Raw genomic sequence first — 20,060 nt, 5'->3', positions numbered from 1 at the left:
GTTAATATGATACCCGTTTTATGTTCGTTATCTGTATCAAGTTATTTACCTGTATCAAGTTGTTATACTGTAAACCGGAGAGAAGGCAGACTGCTATTCTTCGGTATATAAAAGACTTTAAAAAATAAATAAATAAAGTTTAAAATACAGCAATTAATTAATTAATTGATTGATTTTTTTTTTTTTACACAGACAAACTGAGCCAAAGGCAATGGAGCACTAAACTCCCTAGGCAGCTGGGGGGGGGGGGGGGGTGGGGAGACGAACGACTGGACCACCAGCCTCGGTCCCCACATCAGGAAGCACACATGGACTTAGGCTCCTCCACGGCACTGAAACAATGAACTTAAAAAAAAAAAAAAAAAAAAAAGTTTAATTTTAATTTTAAAAGAATTCTATTAGAATCTTTAAACAATAAGTACTTGCTTGATCCAAGAAGAAGGAAAAGAGAAGGCTGACTAGCCCAAATCAGGAGACCGCAGGGTGAGCTTATCCATCTGCTGGAGACAGACAAATACTGAAGGGCTGCAGGGTAGGCTCTGCCCTGATATAGGATACCCTTTCAGTTTTGGTCTGTCTCCATCTGCTGGACAGGAGGCTCAACCCACAGTCTGGATTGATCCGGGTACGTACAGGGAACTTTGTTTATAGCAATTAATGTTGAGATTACTTACCTGATAATCTCCTTTTCTTTAGTGTATGCAGATGGACTCAGAACAAGTGGGTATAGTGTGCTCGTGCTAGCAGTTGGAGACGGATCTGACGTCAGCACGGGTACATATACCCCCACAGGAAGTGAAGCAACTCAGTAATCTTCCTTGCAAAAGCTGTTATGGATATATGTGTACTGATGATCAATGAATTAGTGAAACAGGATTCCCCTGACCGATTGATAGTAGCTGGAGACCGCCAGCGTTCCCAACCGGAAGGCGTCGACACCTGGCAGAGTGGACGCTCTCATGTAAGAAAGGACATGCCTTACCTTGAATTGGTGCAACCCATGTATACTGGCAGCCGGGCGGGATGGTGAGTCCATCTGCATGCACTAAGGAAAAGGAGATTATCAGGTAAGTAATCTCAACATTTCCTAGCGTGTAGCAGATGGACTCAGAACAAGTGGGATGTACAAAAGCTACTCCCAAACTGGGCGGGAGGCTGCCTGAGGACAGAGTAGGACTGCCCTCGCAAATGCTGTGTCCTCCCTGGCCTGGACATCCAGACGGTAAAATCTGGAAAAGGTATGGAGGGAGGACCATGTCGCCGCCTTACATATCTCCGCGGGCGACAGCATCCTCGATTCTGCCCAAGAGGCCGCCTGCGCTCTGGTAGAATGAGCCTTGACCTGCAGAGGCGGTGACTTCCTGGACTCTACGTAGGCCGCTCTGATAACTTCTTTGATCCAGCGGGCGATGGTGGGCCGAGAGGCCGCTTCCCCTTGTTTCTTCCCGCTGTGAAGGACGAACAGATGGTCCGTCTTTCGTACTGCTTCTGTCATTTCCAGGTATCTGGGCAGCAATCTGCCGATGTCGAGATGGCGTAGCAAACGCCCTTCTTCTGATTTCTTCAAACCCGCCGTGGTTGGCAAGGATATGGTTTGGTTGAGGTGAAATTGTGAGACTACTTTAGGTAAAAAGGAGGGAACCGTGCGAAGATGGATAGCCTCAGGAGTGATTCTGAGAAAGGGATCACGGCAGGACAGCGCTTGTAGCTCTGAAATGCGGCGTGCTGAACACACAGCCAGCAAGAACACCATCTTCAAAGTTAGAGAACGGAGAGACAGGCCCCGGAGGGGTCTGAAGGTGGATCCTGCGAGGAAATCCAAAACTATGTTGAGGTTCCACAGGGGTACTGGCCACTTCAGTGGCGGACGAATGTGCTTGACTCCTTTCAGGAAGCGGGAAACATCTGGGTGCGTGGCAATGGTCTTGCCATCCCTCCTGGGGCCATAGCAGGATAGCGCCGCCACCTGAACCTTGATGGAGCTTAGGGAGAGACCCTTCTGAAGCCCATTCTGCAGGAAATCCAGAACCATAGGGATTGTGGTCGCATGTGGATTGGTGCCATCAGTGTCGCACAAGGCTTCAAATACTCTCCAGATCCTTATGTAAGTGAGGGATGTGGAAAACTTGCGAGCTCAGAGGAGTGTATCTATCACCGGCTCCGAGTAACCTCTTTTCTTCAGTCTAGCCCTCTCAATGGCCAGACCATAAGAGGGAATTGAGCTGGATCCTCGTGGAGAATGGGACCTTGACGTAGCAGGTCCCTGAGCGGAGGCAGGGGAAGAGGCTCCCCTGTAGTAGTCTCATGTCCGCGTACCAGAGTCTTCTTGGCCAGTCTGGTGCCACTAGAAGAACTAGGCCTCTGAATCTTGTGTATAAGGGCGCCCAGCAGGGGCCACGGAGGAAAGGCGTATAGCAGGGTCCCTGGAGGCCATGGCTGAACCAGGGCGTCGATCCCGTGAGAGAACGGATCTCGCTTGCGGCTGAAGTATCTGGGTACTTGAGCATTGGACCTGTCCGCTAGTAGGTCCATGTCCGGAGTCCCCCACTGGTCCACAATCATCTGGAAGGCTGTGGGGGACAGCTGCCATTCTCCTGGATTCAGGCTTTCCCTGCTGAGGAAGTCTGCCGCGGTGTTGTCTCTTCCGGCAATGTGGACGGCGGAGATGTCCTGGAGATTCGCCTCTGCCCAAGCCATCAGCGGGGCTATCTCTAGGGACACCTGTTGGCTTCTGGTTCCGCCCTGTCGGTTGATGTATGCCACCGTGGTGGCGTTGTCGGACATCACTCTGACTGCTCTGTCCCTCAGTCTGTGAGCAAATCGCAGGCAGGCTAACCGGACTGCCCGGGCCTCTAGACGGTTGATGTTCCACCCCGACTCTTCTCTGTTCCACCGCCCTTGGGCGGTGAGTTCTTCGCAGTGTGCTCCCCATCCGCTCAGGCTGGCATCTGTGGTGAGCAGAGTCCACGTGGGGGAGGACATCTTCGACCCCCTGCTCGTGTGGTTGGACTGCAACCACCACCGTAGCTGGGTCCGCACTCTGGCTGGTAGAGGTAGATGCACGGAGTAATTCCGGAAGCGTGGGCTCCATCGAGAGAGGAGGGAGCGTTGTAGTGGTCTCATATGGGCCCTTGCCCAGGGTACCACTTCCAGGGTAGATGCCATGAGACTGAGAACCTGCAGATAATCCCAAGCTATGGGCCGGCTGGCTCCCATCAAGGACCGTAGGCGCGTCTGGAGTTTTAACCTTCTCTTGGTGGTTAAGCTGACCTTGTCTGCCTGGGTGTCGAACTGGACTCCCAGGTATTCCAATGATTGGGAAGGCTGTAGGCAACTCTTGTTTAGGTTGACTACCCATCCCAGGCTTTCCAGAAGGGAGATCACTCTGTTGGTTGCCCGATGGCTCTCCTCTTGTGATTTCGCCCTGATCAGCCAATCGTCTAGGTAGGGGTGGACAAGGATTCCTTCCCGTCTGAGCGCCGCTGCCACTACTACGATCACCTTGGTGAAGATCCGCGGCGCCGTGGCTAACCCGAAGGGCAAAGCCCGGAATTGGAAGTGTCGTCCCAGAACCTTGAAGTGTAGGTAGCGCTGATGATCCTGATGGATCGGGATATGCAGGTAGGCTTCTGACAAGTCTAAGGCCGTTAGGAATTCCCCTGGCTGTACTGCGGTCTTGACTGAGCGCAGAGTTTCCATGCGAAACCTCGGGACCCTTAAGTATCGGTTGACTGACTTGAGGTCCAATACGGGCCGGAAAGTGCCCTCTTTCTTGGGTACCATGAAATAAATGGAATAGTGCCCAGAATCCATTTCCCATGCAGGTACTGGGATTATGGCTTTCAAGGACAGGAGCCTCGCCAGGGTAGCTTCCAATGCTGCCTTCTTGTGGATTGGACACGGAGATTCCACAAACCTGTCCGGAGGGATGTGATGGAAGTCCAGATAATACCCCTCCCGGATGATGGCGAGGACTGCTAGCACGAGCACACTATACCCATTTGTAATGAGTCCATCTGCTACACGCTAGGAAAGCAGAGGTTGAGGGGAATCCTGAATCAACTCAGTGAGAGCCTGAGGGCATCCCATTCTGGGATGAAGAACTGCTCTGTCAGGGTTCATGCCAGCGTTTATCCTTAAGCACTTTCTGGAGTGCCATATCTTCCAAGCATGAGATTGCTAAGCCTAGGGGGACATAGGATTACAGCTCTAGCAATTAGTCATATTATGGTTGGGGGGCCTAGTGATTTGTAATAAATCTCAAGAGTATCAGTGATGGACACCGAATGCCCTCGGATGTAGGTCTTGAAGCTGCTGATAGAAGCCTTTTTCTTAGGCCTTTCACTGGACATTACCAAACTTCATAAATATACTACGAAGAAGAAAAAAAAAGAAACACTTAAAAGTGCTATTGAGGGACTCCTAAAGCAGTGAGGAAAGAATTGTTAGAGCTGTAATGAGGAAGAGGGAAAACTATACAAAAATGTAGAGAGAAAGGGTCACATGTCTATGCAGAAGCTTGGACAAAATCAGACTGAGGGGCTCATGTGGCAGCGTCCATGCATGCTCAGTAAGACTTTTTATTGAGCTCTGAGAGATGAGCCAGTCATCACTCGCATCACCTGCTTGTCGAGAACTCTGGTTGCCAGATTAAAATTTATGGTTACTGCTGGTTTGTTCCTACATTGCTTCTTAAGTTTAGTCATCATAAATTCACCTACTGATGAAAACAGTTGCCAGCGAAGTTTTATTATCCTCAATGGTCTCCTAATAGGATTTCTTCTACAATACTAGTAACTATGTGTTTATATAGCATCAGTCTGCAGTTCTCAGCAGGACAAACACCAGCAGAGAAACTAACTTTATCACCTACAAAGCAGTAACAGTCTGGTCTTTCAGCCCTCATCTTTGAGGAGAAGGAGGTGATAACAAGGAGGAGGACATAAGAACATAAGAAATGCCATACTGGGTCAGACCAAGGGTCCATCAAGCCCAGGATCTTGCTTCCAACATTGGCCAATTCAAGTCACATATACCTGGCAAGTACCCAAACATTAGATAGATCACACATAGCTATTATTGCTTATTAATTACCATAATAGCAGTTTATGGATGTAACTTCTAGGAACTTATCCAAACCTTTTTTAAACCCAGTAACACTAACTGCTGAAACCACATCCCATGGCAATAAATTCCAGAGTTTACTATGCGCTGAGTGAAAAAGAATTTTCTTCGATTTGTTTTAAATGAGCTACTTGCTAACTTCGACGAGTGAGATAATCAAATTTGCAGATGACACAAAATTGTGCAGAGTAGTTAAATCACAAGCAGATTGTGATAAATTGCAGGAAGACCTTGTGAGACTGGAAAATTGGGCATCCAAATGGCAGATGAAATTTAATGTGGAAAAGTGCAAGGTGATGCATATAGGGAAAAATAACCCATGCTATAATTACACGATGTTGGGTTCCATATTAGGTGCTACAACCCAAGAAAGAGATCTAGGTGTCATAGTGGATAACACATTGAAATCGTCGGTTCAGTGTGCTGCGGCAGTCAAAAAAGCAAACAGAATGTTGGGAATTATTAGAAAAGGAATGATGAATAAAACGGAAAATGTCATAATGCCTCTGTATCGCTCCATGGTGAGACCGCACCTTGAATACTGTGTACAATTCTGGTCGCCGCATCTCAAAAAAGATATAATTGCGATGGAGAAGGTACAGAGAAGGGCTACCAAAATGATAAGGGGAATGGAACAACTCCCCTATGAGGAAAGACTAAAGAGATTAGGACTTTTCAGCTTGGAGAAGAGACGACTGAGGGGGGATATGATAGAGGTGTTTAAAATCATGAGAGGTCTAGAACGGGTAGATGTGAATCGGTTATTTACTCTTTCAGATAGTAGAAGGACTAGGGGACACTCCATGAAGTTAGCATGGGGCACATTTAAAACTAATCGGAGAAAGTTCTTTTTTACTCAACGCACAATTAAACTCTGGAATTTGTTGCCAGAGAATGTGGTTCGTGCAGGTAGTATAGCTGTGTTTAAAAAAGGATTGGATAAGTTCTTGGAGGAGAAGTCCATTACCTGCTATTAGGTTCACTTAGAGAATAGCCACTGCCATTAGCAATGGTTACATGGAATAGACTTAGTTTTTGGGTACTTGCCAGGTTCTTATGGCCTGGATTGGCCACTGTTGGAAACAGGATGCTGGGCTTGATGGACCCTTGGTCTGACCCAGTATGGCATTTTCTTATGTTCTTATGTTCTTATGTTCATGGTGTGCCCCCTGGTCCTTCTATTATCTGAGAGAGTAAATAACCGATATACATTAACTTGTTCAAGTCCTTTCATGATTTTGTAGACTTCTATCATATGACCCCTCAGTCATCTCTTCTCCAAACTGAACAGCCCTAACTTCTTGAGCCTTTCCATGCCCCATATCATTTTGATTGACCTTCTCTGCACTTTTTCCAATGCAGCGACAACCTTTTTGGGATTCGGTAACCAGAATTGCACACAGTATTCAAGGTGCGGTCTCAATATGGAGTGATACAGAGGCATTATGACATCCTCTGTTTTATTTTCCCTTCCCTTCCTAATAATTCCTAACATTCTGTTTGCTTTTTTGGTAGCCACAGCACACTGGACCGATGATTTCAATGTATTATCCACTATGACGCCTACATCTCTTTCCTGGGTGGTATCTTCTAAGATAGAACCTAACATTGTGTAACTACAGCAAGGGTTATTTTTCCCTATGTGCATCACTTTGCACTTGTCCACATTAAACTTCATCTGCCAATTGGAAGCCCAGTCTTCCAGTCTCACAAGGTCCTCCTGCAATTCATCAAAATCCATCCCTGATAAGTTAAAATTTGCAGTTATCCGTCCTCTTTTAAAATCTAATCTTGACTCCTCTGACCTATCAAATAGACCAATTTCCTCCTTGTCTTCTCTTTCAAAAATTCTTGAGTCCTTGGCTTTAACTCAATTATCAGATCATACAGAGAAATATGAAATCCTTGACACTCATCAATTTGGCTTTTGCAAGACTCTCAATACTGAATATTTACTTCTTTCTCCTGTTGACATCATTAGAAGAGGCATTGACAATGGCCATCAATGCATACTTATTTTATTAGACATCTCCTCGGACCACATTTTATTGTATTGCCTGAAAGAAATTGGTTTATCTGGCAAAGTATTCAATTGTTTTCGTTCTTACCTCACTAATCGCTCTCAGATATCTCTCAAATCAATACCGGTGTTCCTCAAGTTTCTGCACTTTCATCTCTGCTTTTCAATATCTATCTAACACCCATATTCAAGATTCTCTCAAACTTAACTGTTGCTTTTAAACTCTATGCAGATGATATTCAATTTTTTATCCGTTCATCCTGGAATGACACTATTGAACATCTTAATAATTGCCTCTCCTCAATAAAATCTTGGTTGGATCACAACAAATTATCGTTAAACATATCAAAAACAGAATTCCTAGTACTCTCCAGTCCTTACTCCCAGATACCACAGACCACCATTTCCATCAATTCTGCAACTTTTACCATTAGTAAACAAATTAAAAATGTAAGTGTTTTTCTAGATAGCACTCTGTCTTTCAAACCGCAAATTAAGATCATCATCAAACAGGGTTTTTTCAGACCGGTTACTTGCTGGCTTAAAAAAACTTCTCTTCACTGCTGAATTTCGTATTGTTCTTCAAGCTTCTTTATTCCCAATTATTGACTACTGTAATGCTTTTTACGTTGGTCTTCCTGCTGTGACTCTACGACCTATCCAACTCTTAATCAACTTGGCAGCACAACTCCTGTTTGACACATAATGCTCAGATCACCTTACACCAACTCTAATTCATCTCCATTGGCTATCCATATCCAAATGCATCAAATATAAACTGGGAACAATAATATATAAATTTCTGAATGATGTCTCTTGCCAACTCCTTACTCAAATTTTACCAACCTACTCGCTCTCTATGCTCATCTCAACACCTCCTTCTTGAAGGCCCCTCACCAAAAGCAGCACACCTCTATATTACACGCGAATGCTCCTTCTCCATTGCCGGACCTATGTTCTGGAATCTCCTTCCACTCAAAATACGAAAATGTGACTCTCTTAAAAAGTTCAAAGGTCTTCTCAAGATCCATTTGTTTAAATCTGCCTATTTTTGAGTTTTATGATTTGAAACAATATTTTAATTTACTATTCTTTTATGCTTTTTAATGTAATTTTATTGTAAGTGTGTTTCATTGTTAACCGCTTAGACCATTCTCTGTTAGGCGGTCTATAAACCTAATAAATGCATTGTAAATGTAAGGCTCACTGGTCTATAGTTTCCTGGATCACCCCTGGATCCCTTTTTAAATACGGGGGTTACATTGGCCATCTTCCAATCTTCAGGTACATCGGATGATTTTAAGAACATAAGAAATTGCCATGCTGGGTCAGACCAAGGATCCATCAAGCCCAGCATCCTGTTTCCAACAGAGGCCAAAACCAGGCCACAAGAACCTGGCAATTACCCAAACACTAAGATGTTCACATGCTACTGATGCAATTAATAGCAGTGGCTATTCCCTAAGTAAAATTGATTAATAGCCATTAATGGTCTTCTCCTCCAAGAACTTATCCAAACTTTTTTTGAACCCAGCTCCACTAACTGCACTAACCACATCCTCTGGCAACAAATTCCAGAGCTTTATTGTGCATTGAGTGAAAAAGAATTTTCTCCGATTAGTCTTAAATGTGCCACACGCTAACTTCATGGAATGCCCCCTAGTCGTTCTATTATTCGAAAGTGAAAATAACCGAGTCACATCTACTCGTTCAAGACCTCTCATGATCTTAAAGACCTCTATCATATCCCCCCTCAGCCGTTTCTTCTCCAAGCTGAACAGCCCTAACCTCTTCAGCCTTTCCTCATAGGGAAGCTGTTCTATCCCCTTTATCATTTTGGTTGCCCTTCTCTGTACCTTCTCCATCGCAACTATATCTTTTTTGAGATGCGGCAACCAGAATTGTACACAATATTCAAGGTGTGGTCTCACCATGGAACGATATAGAGGCATTATAACATTTTCCGTTCTATTAACCATTCCCTTCCTAATAATTCCTAACATTCTATTTGCTTTTTTGACTGCTGCAGCACACTGAGCTGACGATTTTAAAGTATTATCCACTATGATGCCTAGATCTTTTTCCTGGGTGGTAGCTCCTAATATGGAACCTAACATCATGTAACTACAGCAAGGGTTATTTTTCCCTATATGCAACACCTTGCACTTGTCCACATTAAATTTCATCTGCCATTTGGATGCCCAATCTTCAAGTCTTGCAAGGTCCTCCTGCAATGTATCACAGTCTGCTTGTGATTTAACTACTCTGAATAATTTTGTATCATCCGCAAATTTGATAACCTCACTCGTCATATTCCTTTCCAGATCATTTATATATATATTGAAAAGCACCGGTCCAAGTACAGATCCCTGAGGCACTCCACTGCTTACCCTTTTCCACTGAGAAAATTGACCATTTAATCCTACTCTCTGTTTCCTGTCTTTTAACCAGCTTGTAATCCACGAAAGGACATTGCCTCCTATCCCATGACTTTTTAGTTTTCGTAGAAGCATCTCATGAGGGACTTTGTCAAACGCTTTCTGAAAATCCAAATACACTACATCTACCGGTTCACCTTTATCCACATGTTTATTAACCCCTTCAAAAAAATGAAGCAGATTTGTTAGGCAAGACTTCCCTTGGGTAAATCCATGTTGACTATGTTCCATTAAATCATGTCTTTCTATATGCTCTACAATTTTGATCTTGAGAATAGTTTCCACTATTTTTCCCGGCACTGAAGTCAGGCTCACTGGTCTATAGTTACCCGGATCGCCCATGGAGCCTTTTTTAAATATTGGGGTTACATTGGCCACCCTCCAGTCTTCAGGTACAATGGATGATTTTAATGATAGGTTACAAATTTTAACTAATAGATCAGAAATTTCATTTTTTAGTTCCTTCAGAACCCTAGGATGCATACCATCCGGTCCAGGTATTTTGCTACTCTTTAGTTTGTCAATCTGGCCTACTACATCTTCCAGGTTCACAGTGATTTCATTCAGTTCGTCTGATTCATCACTCCTGAAAACCATCTCCGAAACCAACATACTCATTAGTTAACACGGAGGCAAATAATTCACTTATTAGTCTTTCTGCAATGGCCTTATCTTCCCGCAATAAATTAAAGGATGAACTAGGGGTGGGTGGGAGAGGGGTGGGAAGGTTGGGAAATACAAACACACAAACTTCTGTTTGTTGCCTGACTTTCTGACTACCTACATAAGAACATAAGAAATTGCTATGCTGGGTCACACCAAGGGTCCATCAAGCCCAGCATCCTGTTTCCAACAAAGGCCAAACCAGCCACAAGAACCTGGCAAGTACCCAAACACCAAGAAGATCCCATGCTACTGATGCAATTAATAGCAGTGGCTATTCCCTAAGTAAACTTGATTAATAGCAGCTAATGGACTTCTCCAAGAACTTATCCAAACCTTTTTTGAACCCAGTTATCCTAACTGTACTAATCACATCCTCTGGCAACAAATTCCAAAGCTTAACTGTGCGTTGAGTGAAAAAGAATTTTCTCCGATTAGTCTTAAATGTGCTACTTGCTAACTTCATGGAATGCCCCCTAGCCCTTCTATTATCCGAAAGTGTAAATAACCGATTCACATCTACTCGTTCAAGACATCTCATGATCTTAAAGCCCTCTACCATATCCCCCCTCAGCCATCTCTTTTCCAAGCTGAATAGCCCTAACCTCTTCAGCCTTTCCTCATAGGGGAACTGTTCCATCCCCTTTACCATTTTGGTTGCCCTTCTCTGTACCTTCTCTATCACAACTATATCTTTTTTGAGATGCAGCCACCAGAATTGTACAGCATTCAAGGTGCAGTCTCACCATGGAGCGATACAAAGGCATTATGACATTTTCCATTTTATTAACCATTCCCTTTCTAATAATTCCTAACATTGCTTGCTTTTTTGACTGCTGCAGCATACTGAACTGACGATTTCAAAGTATTATCCACTGTGATGCCTAGATCTTTTTCCTGGGTGGTAGCTCCTAATATGGCACCTAACATCGTGTAACTACAGCAAGGGTTATTTTTCCCTATATGCAACACCTTGCACTTGTCCACACAATTGAGAATTGCAAAGCAGAGAAGTTGATAAAAGGGAAAATCTGTGAAATCAGTCTGGTTAATGATAACATTTAGTAAAACAGAGGTAAATCAAATACGGTAATGAATTTTAAATGGCTCTGCTGCTTTATGCTGTAATTTGATTTTTGAGGAAGAATTATGCAAAGGGAACACAGTTTAGGAGGACTAAAGTTAGACATTACAATATTCATCCCTAATCTGCCCCAAGAATGGTGTGGATGATAATTTATGGCAAAATGAAAAAAACACCAACACTTCTTTTGGAATCTTTTATCCCCTTTTTCTTCTCTCTCTGATCATCAGGTTAAGATGCCTTGTGATACACATCCCTTAGGCTGGTGGAGGGCCAGAGAAGATTCTTCTATGTGTAAACCCCTCTCATTACTGCTTTGGAACCAGTGGAGGTTGCCCCTGTAGTGAAATGTGTCCACCTTTTCCCTGAAGCCCAAAGCATTCCCTGAAACCCAAGCAATATTGGACTCAAATGCAAGACTCCTGTGCTACAACACTGCAGCAAAGCCACAAGACTGGCAGAAACATTTTTACTTTGAAACTGGGATTAAATGGGACAGGTGGGAAGCTGCACACCTGCTGCTGCCTTATTTTAAACAATGGTTAAGTTTCCTTTTAATCTAAATTATCTCCATTTGTAACCTTCAGTGCTAAAAAGAAGTCCTCATATTTCTTCATGGCTGGAACAGATCGCATCTCCCTATGTGCAGAGGAAAGACGGACTCTCCTGCCCATGAACACACCTTGTCACTGCACCTGAACTTCATATGGTATCTACAAGATGTACAATGCTCCTGAATCTGACACATAAGGCAACATAACACCCTTGATAAGAAGGGAAGACACCTTGATGCATAGTCCTAATGTTGGAAAACGTTAAGGAAGTCAGTGCTGACACTTTTTTCCACTTAGCACCACTAGTTGTAAAGCATTACCCTACTTTGGAGGGGCTCCCATTGAATTTGTACAATAGAGCTGTCCTTGGTGTCAGGCAGGAGCCGTTCTTGTGAGGTGAAACGTAGATGGAATGCTGCTGAGACACTCGACGAGGAGATACAGGTTGCTGTTTGATGTTCGGGAAGGGAGATAAGGGTAGAGCCTCCACCTTAAAGAAAACCAAGAAAGTGGTTACAAAGTTTTCAAAGTACACACATACTTTCACTTTGAAAATTATCAAAGAAAAACTATTTGCATATATGTATATTTACTAACCTGAATTAAACTACACACATATTTGAACATGCAAAGTGTGCACATAGTTCTAAAGCCCTTCCTAACCCTGCTCCTGAGAATGCCAACCATCATAGAGGCCCTATACACTACTTTTTTTTTTTGTGAAAGAATAGAAAAGTTTCCATCCAATGCATATACAAAATATAAAAAACAACAAAAAACAATACAAACCAAAACAAATACTACAACAGTCAGGGTAATGTGCAGCCACTATAAACAATTAACAATGATGATTAAACAGTGCAATCACCTTCAATTTATGCAAGCATAAGTGACACAGAAGGAAAATAATCAAATAACCATACAGTCATTAAATATTTTATGAAAAGAAATCCCATACCCCCAAAAAACTTCCCTTAGTCCCAAAGAGAGTAATACATTTCAAGGTTTAAAAGCAAAGGGAAAGAAAGAAAAAAGTAACCAGCCCTGAAGCTGATTTTTCAAAACTAAAATAAAATAAAACTGGCCCAATGACACCATGACAGGAATGATTATCACCCCTTTGCAAAATTGAAAAAGGGTGCCCAAATGATATAAAAAATAGCTGGCTTGCCATGTGAGTTTTTCCATAGCCGCAATATTTTCAATTTCTCATCCAGTCATTCCAAGGTGGAGAGCGTTCGTTATTTCATTTTCTCGCAAAGACTATTCTTGTTGCTAACAATAGATGTTGAAATAATTGCTTTACGGGAGCTTGTAGTTGTGAGGTATACAATGATTTGTAATGGGTCACAAAACATTCAGCAATCTCACTGGATTTATTTGTATTATTTCCATGATCAGTTTTAATCTTATTAAAGCGTCTTTTAATTTTGACTCTCTTTAATTGCCACAGTAATAGTATACTCATCTTACTGGCATACTTATAAAAATGTCATCTTGTTAGCTGCAAGTAATGTGCCATTTATGATGTTTCTAGGGCAGTGGTTCCCAAACCTGTCCTAGAGGACCCCCAGTGAGTCAGATTTTCAGGATATCCACAATGAATAGGCATGAGGGAGATTTGAATGCACTGCCTTCACTGCATGCACATTTATCTCATACTTATTCATTGTAGATATATTGAAAACTTGACTGACTGGGGGCCCTCCAGGACAGGTTTGGGAACCACTGTTCTAAGGAGTTACACTAATTTTGGATTCTATCTTTCTTAAACTACCATCATCTCTTTTCTTCTTATGTGGTTTCCAAATTAATCAGTTCTGCTGTTAAGAGCCTCTGACTTAGCTGCCAATTGCTTCTTTTTTGTGCTGCCAAAGAAGAGGTGTTTAAAATCATGAGGGGTCTAGAACGGGTAAATGTGAATTGGTTATTTACTCTTTCAGATAATAGAAATAATAGGGGGCACTCCATGAAGTTAGCATGTGGCATTTAAAACTAATCGGAGAAAGTTCTTTTTCACTCAACACACAATTAAACTCTGGAATTTGTTGCCAGTGGATGTGGTTAGTGCAGTTAGTGTAGCTGGGTTTAAAAAAGGATTGGATAAATTCTTGGAGAAGTCCATTACCTGCTATTAAGTTGACTTAGAAAATAGCCACTGCTATTACTAGCATCAGTAGCATGGGATAGACTTAGTTTTTGGGTACTTGCCAGGTTCGTATGGCCTGGATTGGCCACTGTTGGAAACAGGATGCTAGGCTTTATGGACCCTTGGTCTGACCCAGTATGGCATGTTCTTAACATAAGAACATAAGTTTTGCCATGTGGGATCAGACCAAATGTTCATCAATCCCAGTATCTTGTTTCCAACAGTGGCCAATTCAGGCCACAAGTACTTGATAGTTCCACGTAAGAAAGGCTTAGCAGCATCCCAAACAGTAAATTAATTATAATGATGAAGTTGATTTATTTTATTTATTTATTTATTTATTTATTTAAGTAAAAGTATTCTTGCCATTCCAAAACAAGCTTATCCCTAAAAACTGTATCATTAAACAATCACCAAAATCATTGCGACGCAATACTCGGCCTATGAGGGGCCATGGGGGAAATGCATATAGCAGAATTTTATTCTGGCCACAGCTGGATGGGAGCATTAATGCCTTCGGAACAGACTTCCTTCCATTGGCTGAAAAAATAATCTGCCTTGGCATTCCCTCGAACTGCCATGAGGTCCAGGTGCAGCAAAGGCTTCCGCCCTCTACAATGTGTCCCGCACCGCCTCTCTTTTGACGAGGGAAGTGCTGCGGGAGACCACAAAGGCCTCTCTGATTGGGCTCTTTTATCACGTCTAGGCCCCACTGGTCTGTAGTGATCCTGGCCCACTCCTCGTAAAATAAGGATAATCTTCCCCTGATGACCTTCACTGAGAAGCAGACCAGCCTGCCTTCATTGGCTGGGCTTACCTCCTCCGGTCCCCCTGGCCGGAGCCATCAAGAGTGAGTCTCCGCACACCTTGAAAAGTCTGCTGTCTCCTGGAGCCTTACTTCTGCACTGTAGATGTAGAACCTCTATTTCTCTTTTTCTCTCGACAACGCACATGGGGTGGAAAACTCTATTTACTGGATTTCTTATCCTCCAGCAACATGTTTCCTTTCAACTCTGCCAACTGCTTATTAGCTGTTCCAGATCCTCTCTGAACAAAGCTTTCCTTTAAAAGGGAGGTTATACAGCTGCCCTTTCAATCAGACATCCACAGATCAATTTTCACAACTAGAGGAGTCTTCGTGCTGCTATCGCGGAAACCATACTCCTAGTGGACGTCCAGACCATGCCATATCGGGTATCCGCCACATAGGTTATGCCCACTTCCAACCAGGCAACCTCTCTAGAATCTGTTGCAGTTGTCTGTTCCCTCAACTTTTGCACCCAGTACAAAGAGGCTGGCTGCATCAAGCTCCCACAGACCGCCGCTCAAAGGCTTAACGCTGAGACCTCAAACAGCCTATTCAAAGAATCTCCAAATTTCGATCCTGGACATCCTTCAACGCGGCCAACCCAGCCACCAGGATGGTCATCTTCTTGGTCACAGCAGACACCGCTGCATCTACATTTAGCAGTTTCCAAAGCGCCATTTGTTATGGTAAGGGGTACATCTTGACAACAGCTCTGGCCCGCTTAAGGCCCACTTCAGGAGACTCCCACTTTCGATCTAAAAGCTTCTTTACCTTCTTCAGTAAAGGAAAAGCCTTTGGAGGCCTACGCAGTCCATCCAGAACAGGGTTCACACCCTCGCTATCAGAATCCTCCTGCGTTACTTTAATAGGAAAATTAGTTCTTACCTGATAATTTTCGTTCCTGTAGTACCACGGATCAGTCCAGACCATGGGTTAAGCCCCCGTTCCAGCAGGTGGAGACAGTTCAGAATTCTGAGGCTAGCCCATATAAGGACAGAACCTACCCCGGAACCCTCAGTATAACTATTGTCAAAGCAGAAAGATCAAGCAAGTACCAGAATAAGTAATAAATATAATAAAAATATCCAAATAACCCAACAATTGGGACAAAAGAACTGTGTAACTAAGCGCTCTTGTACAACTACCCCTGATCATCAAAAGATGCTTCCGGTGCCTTAACAGTGAACTTCAAAAAACATATGATGCAGGAGATCAAGAAAAAGACAAAAATTCCTGTAAGAAGGAAAAAACGAGCGGATAAGAGAACGGGCGGGTGCCTGGACTGATCCGTGGTACTACAGGAACGAAAATTATCAGGTAAGAACTAATTTTCCTTTCCCTGTACGTACCCGGATCAGTCCAGACCATGGGATGTCCCAAAGCTTCCCTACAAAGGGTGGGATCCAGACAATCCCGCTCGAAGAACCTGACGACCAAAGGAACCAAAAACTGGAGCCTGAACATCGAGTCGGTAATGACGAGCAAAGGTATGAAGAGATTTCCAAGTAGCCGCCCTACAAATCTCCTGAGACGACACAGATTGAGACTCCGCCCAAGAAGTCGCCTGAGAACGCAAAGAATGGGCTTTCAGACCTTCAGGAACTGGCCTGCCCTTGCAAATGTAGGCTGAGGAAATCGCCTCCTTCAGCCAGCGAGCAATAGAGTTTTAGAAGCTTGCTTACCTTTGTTGGGTCCACTCCATAGGACAAACAAATGATCAGAGAGACGAAAGTCATTGGTAACTTCAAGATAGTGCAACAAGATCCTTTTGAGATCGAGACGACGGAGATCGTTACCACCGGAGGCAGAGATCTCCTCCGGTGAAAAAGCGGGAAGTTCAACAGACTGATTAATATGAAAAGATGAAACAACCTTAGGTAAAAAGGAAGGAACAGTCTTTAGAGAGACACCAGAATCCAAAAAACGGAGAAAGGGATCCCTACAGGATAGAGCTTGGAGCTCAGAAATTCTCCTGGCAGAAGAGATAGCAACCAGAAAAACAGTCTTAAGAGTCAAGTCCTTAAGAGTGGCACGACGAAGAGGTTCGAACGGAGCCGAACAAAGAGCACGAAGCACCAAGTTTAAATTCCACGAAGGACAAATAGACCGAACAGGCGGGTTCAGATGTTTAGCACCTCTTAGAAAACGAACATCAGGATGAGAGGCGACTGGACGACCCTTGATGGTGCCTAAAAGTGAACCAAGAGCAGAAACTTGAACATGCAGAGAGCTCACCGAGAGACCTTAGAAAGGCCATGATGAAGAAAAGAAAGTAATTCCGCCACAGATGGCGAACGAGCCGAAACGCCCAACTCTTCACATACATCCTCAAAAACCTTCCAAACCCTAACATAAGTAATGGAAGTTGATTGCTTACGAGCCCTGAGAAGGGTGGCAATAACCTCATCTTTATATCCTCTGCGTCTCAAACGACGCCTTTCAAAAGCCATGCCGCTAGACAGAAGTGATCCGCCTGATTGGAAAATACGGGACCTTGGCACAGAAGATGGGGTAGATGACCGAGACGGAGAGGACAGTCCACCGAGAGATTCACCAGGTCCGCGAACCATGGTCTCCGAGGCCACTCTGGAGCCACGAGAATGACCGGACCACAATGGAGCTCTATTCTCCGAAGGACTTTTCCCACTAACGGCCACGGAGGGAACACGTAGAGAAGAACGTCGGAGGGCCAGGGAAGAACTAGCGCGTCCACCCCTTCTGAACAATGCTCCCTCCACCGGCTGAAGAACCGTGGAGCCTTTGCGTTGGCTAGCGTAGCCATGAGGTCTAGGTGAGGGGGACCCCACCTGCGCACAATTAGATTCATCGCGACGTTCGATAACTCCCACTCGCCGGGATCGAGATGCTGACTGAGAAAGTCAGCTTGAACATTCTCCCTCCCCGCTATGTAGGAAGCCGCCAGACGATCCAAGTGTCTCTCTGCCCAAAGAAAAAGCTTGCTGGTCTCTAACGCCATCAGAAGGCTCCGAGTTCCGCCCTGTCGGTTTATGTAAACTACAGTGGTGGAATTGTCTGATAGTACTCGGACAGCTTTGTGATGAATCAGAGGAAGAAAAGACTTGAGGGCCAGATGAACAGCTCGGGCTTCTAAGCGATTGATGTGCCATCGGGATTGGGAAGGGGACCATAACCCTTGAGTGGTTTGAGACTGACAGACAGCCCCCCAGCCGGAGAGGCTGGCGTCCGTCGTTACTATGACCCAAGAGGGAGTCAAAAGAGGCATTCCCTTGAGAAGGTGAGCTGGGGAAAACCACCATTGTATGCTGGCGATGGTAGATGCGGAAAGAGGAAGAATCTCCTGATAGTCCTCGGATATTGGCTTCCAACGGGACAACAAAGCTGTTTGTAAAGGACGCATATGAGCAAACGCCCAAGGAACGAGATCGATCGTGGAAGCCATGGTTCCTAGAACCTGGAGGTAATCCCACGCCGTGGGAAGCAGGAGAGTGATGAAAGTGTTCAACTGATTGATCAAATTAAGTGTTCGTGAGTCCGAAAGAAAAACTTTCCCGACTCGAGTGTTGAAAAGGGCGCCCAGGAATTCTAGTTGTTGAGAGGGTCGAAGAGTGCTTTTGGAGAAATTGACTATCCAGCCGAGAGACGGGAGAAGGGCTAAAACCCTGTCTACTGCAAGGGAGCAGAGAGCGGCGGACTTGGCCCTTATCAACCAGTCGTCCAGGTAAGGATGGACCAGAATTCCTTCCCGGCGAAGAGCTGCTGCGACGACCACCATGATCTTGGTAAAGATGCGGGGAGCAGTGGCGAGACCGAACGGGAGAGCCCGAAACTGGAAGTGCTGACCTAGAATCTGAAAACAAAGGAATTTCTGATGATCTTGACGAATGGGAATGTGGAAGGAAGCCTCCTTCAGGTCCAGAGAAGCGAGGAATTCCCCGGGACGAACCGCCGCTATCACCGCCCGCAGGGTTTCCAATCTTGAAACGGGGAACCCTGAGGGCCTGATTTACCCTTTTGAGATCCAGAATGGGACGGAACGAATCGTCCTTTTTGGGAACAATGAAGTAAATTGAATATTGGCCGGTGCCCCTTTCGTGAACTGGAACCGGAACGATTGCCCCCAATTCCTGAAGATTGAGCAAGGTGTGGCAAACTACAGGCCGCTTGGAACGGCCACAAGGGGAAACGATGTAGAGATCAGACAGGTGTCTGGCAAAATCTAATGCGTAGCCGTGCTCTATCACGTCTAGGACACACAGGTCGGAAGTGCTCTTGGCCCACTCCTCGAGAAACATGGAAAGACGCCCACCTAAGTTTCGTGCGGAGGAATGGACCGGCCGCATTTCATTGTGGGGTAGACTTAGAAGACGTGGACAGCTGATGGCCATCTCGGAAACCACGGCGTCCACGAAAGGAATGGGACCAAGACTGGGACCTGGATACTCCTCCCCTGGGAAAAGAACCACGGGCTCTGCTGACATAACGGCGATTGCCCCTGAAGTGAGAACGAGACGGGACAAAAGACCTTGACTGTGTGGGACGGTCCTCTGGCAGCTTATGGACTTTGTTTTCACCCAAGGACTTAATAAGCTGCTCCAGGTCCTCACCAAAAAGCAGCCTGCCCTTAAAAGGAAGATTGCCCAACCGAGCCTTAGAGGAAGCATCAGCAGACCAATTGCACAACCAGAGAAGACGTCTGGCAGAAACCGCTAACACCATAGCTTTAGCTTGGACCCGAAGCAAATCATACAGAGCATCTGCCCCATAAGCAATAGCACCCTCCAAACGTTCAGCTTGCTCAGCCTGTGCAGACGGGAGGTCCTGGGTGCTGAGTAACTGCTGCATCCACCTAAGGCTTGCCCGCTGCATTAGACTGCTGCAAATTGTTGCTCGGACACCAAGAGCCAAAACTTAAAAAATGCGCTTTAAATAAAATTCAAGCTTATGGTCTTGAATGTCCTGTAAAGCAGTCGAACCCACCACTGGGATGGTAGTGCGCTTTGTCACAGCTGTGACAGACGAATCCACCTTGAGAATTTTTAAAATGTCCAAGCAGTCCTCAGGGAGAGTGTATAGCTTATCCATAGCTCTTCCAACACAAAGTCCAGACTCAGGAGACTCCCATTCCCTGAGGAGGAGCAAGCGGTGTATGGGATGAAAAGGAAAGGAACGCGGTAAGGCCCTAAGTCCCGCCAGGACCGGGTCCGCGTTTGGAGTCATAGCTGTAGCGACAGAATCCTC

General features: G+C 44.7%; 1 protein-coding gene across 3 annotated transcripts in view; it reads right to left on the bottom strand.

Moving 5' to 3' along the window:
- RBL1 (RB transcriptional corepressor like 1) overlaps window positions 1-20,060 on the bottom strand; it is a 365,834-nt gene that overhangs the window by 8,061 nt on the left and 337,713 nt on the right. For 2 of the 3 annotated variants that reach the window (XM_029611864.1, XM_029611865.1), the window contains one exon: window positions 12,209-12,373. In XM_029611864.1, the coding sequence (XP_029467724.1) occupies window positions 12,209-12,373 (165 nt within the window). Of the gene's footprint in view, window positions 1-12,203; window positions 12,374-20,060 lie in introns of all 3 variants that reach the window. The other variant, XM_029611866.1, reaches the window with a different exon arrangement.

Source organism: Rhinatrema bivittatum, chromosome 8 (genome assembly GCF_901001135.1).
Source record: "Rhinatrema bivittatum chromosome 8, aRhiBiv1.1, whole genome shotgun sequence".
Taxonomy (NCBI): Eukaryota; Metazoa; Chordata; class Amphibia; order Gymnophiona; family Rhinatrematidae; genus Rhinatrema; species Rhinatrema bivittatum.
The sequence above is the reverse complement of the archived record's forward strand: the minus strand, read 5'-3'. Positions and strand labels throughout refer to the sequence as shown.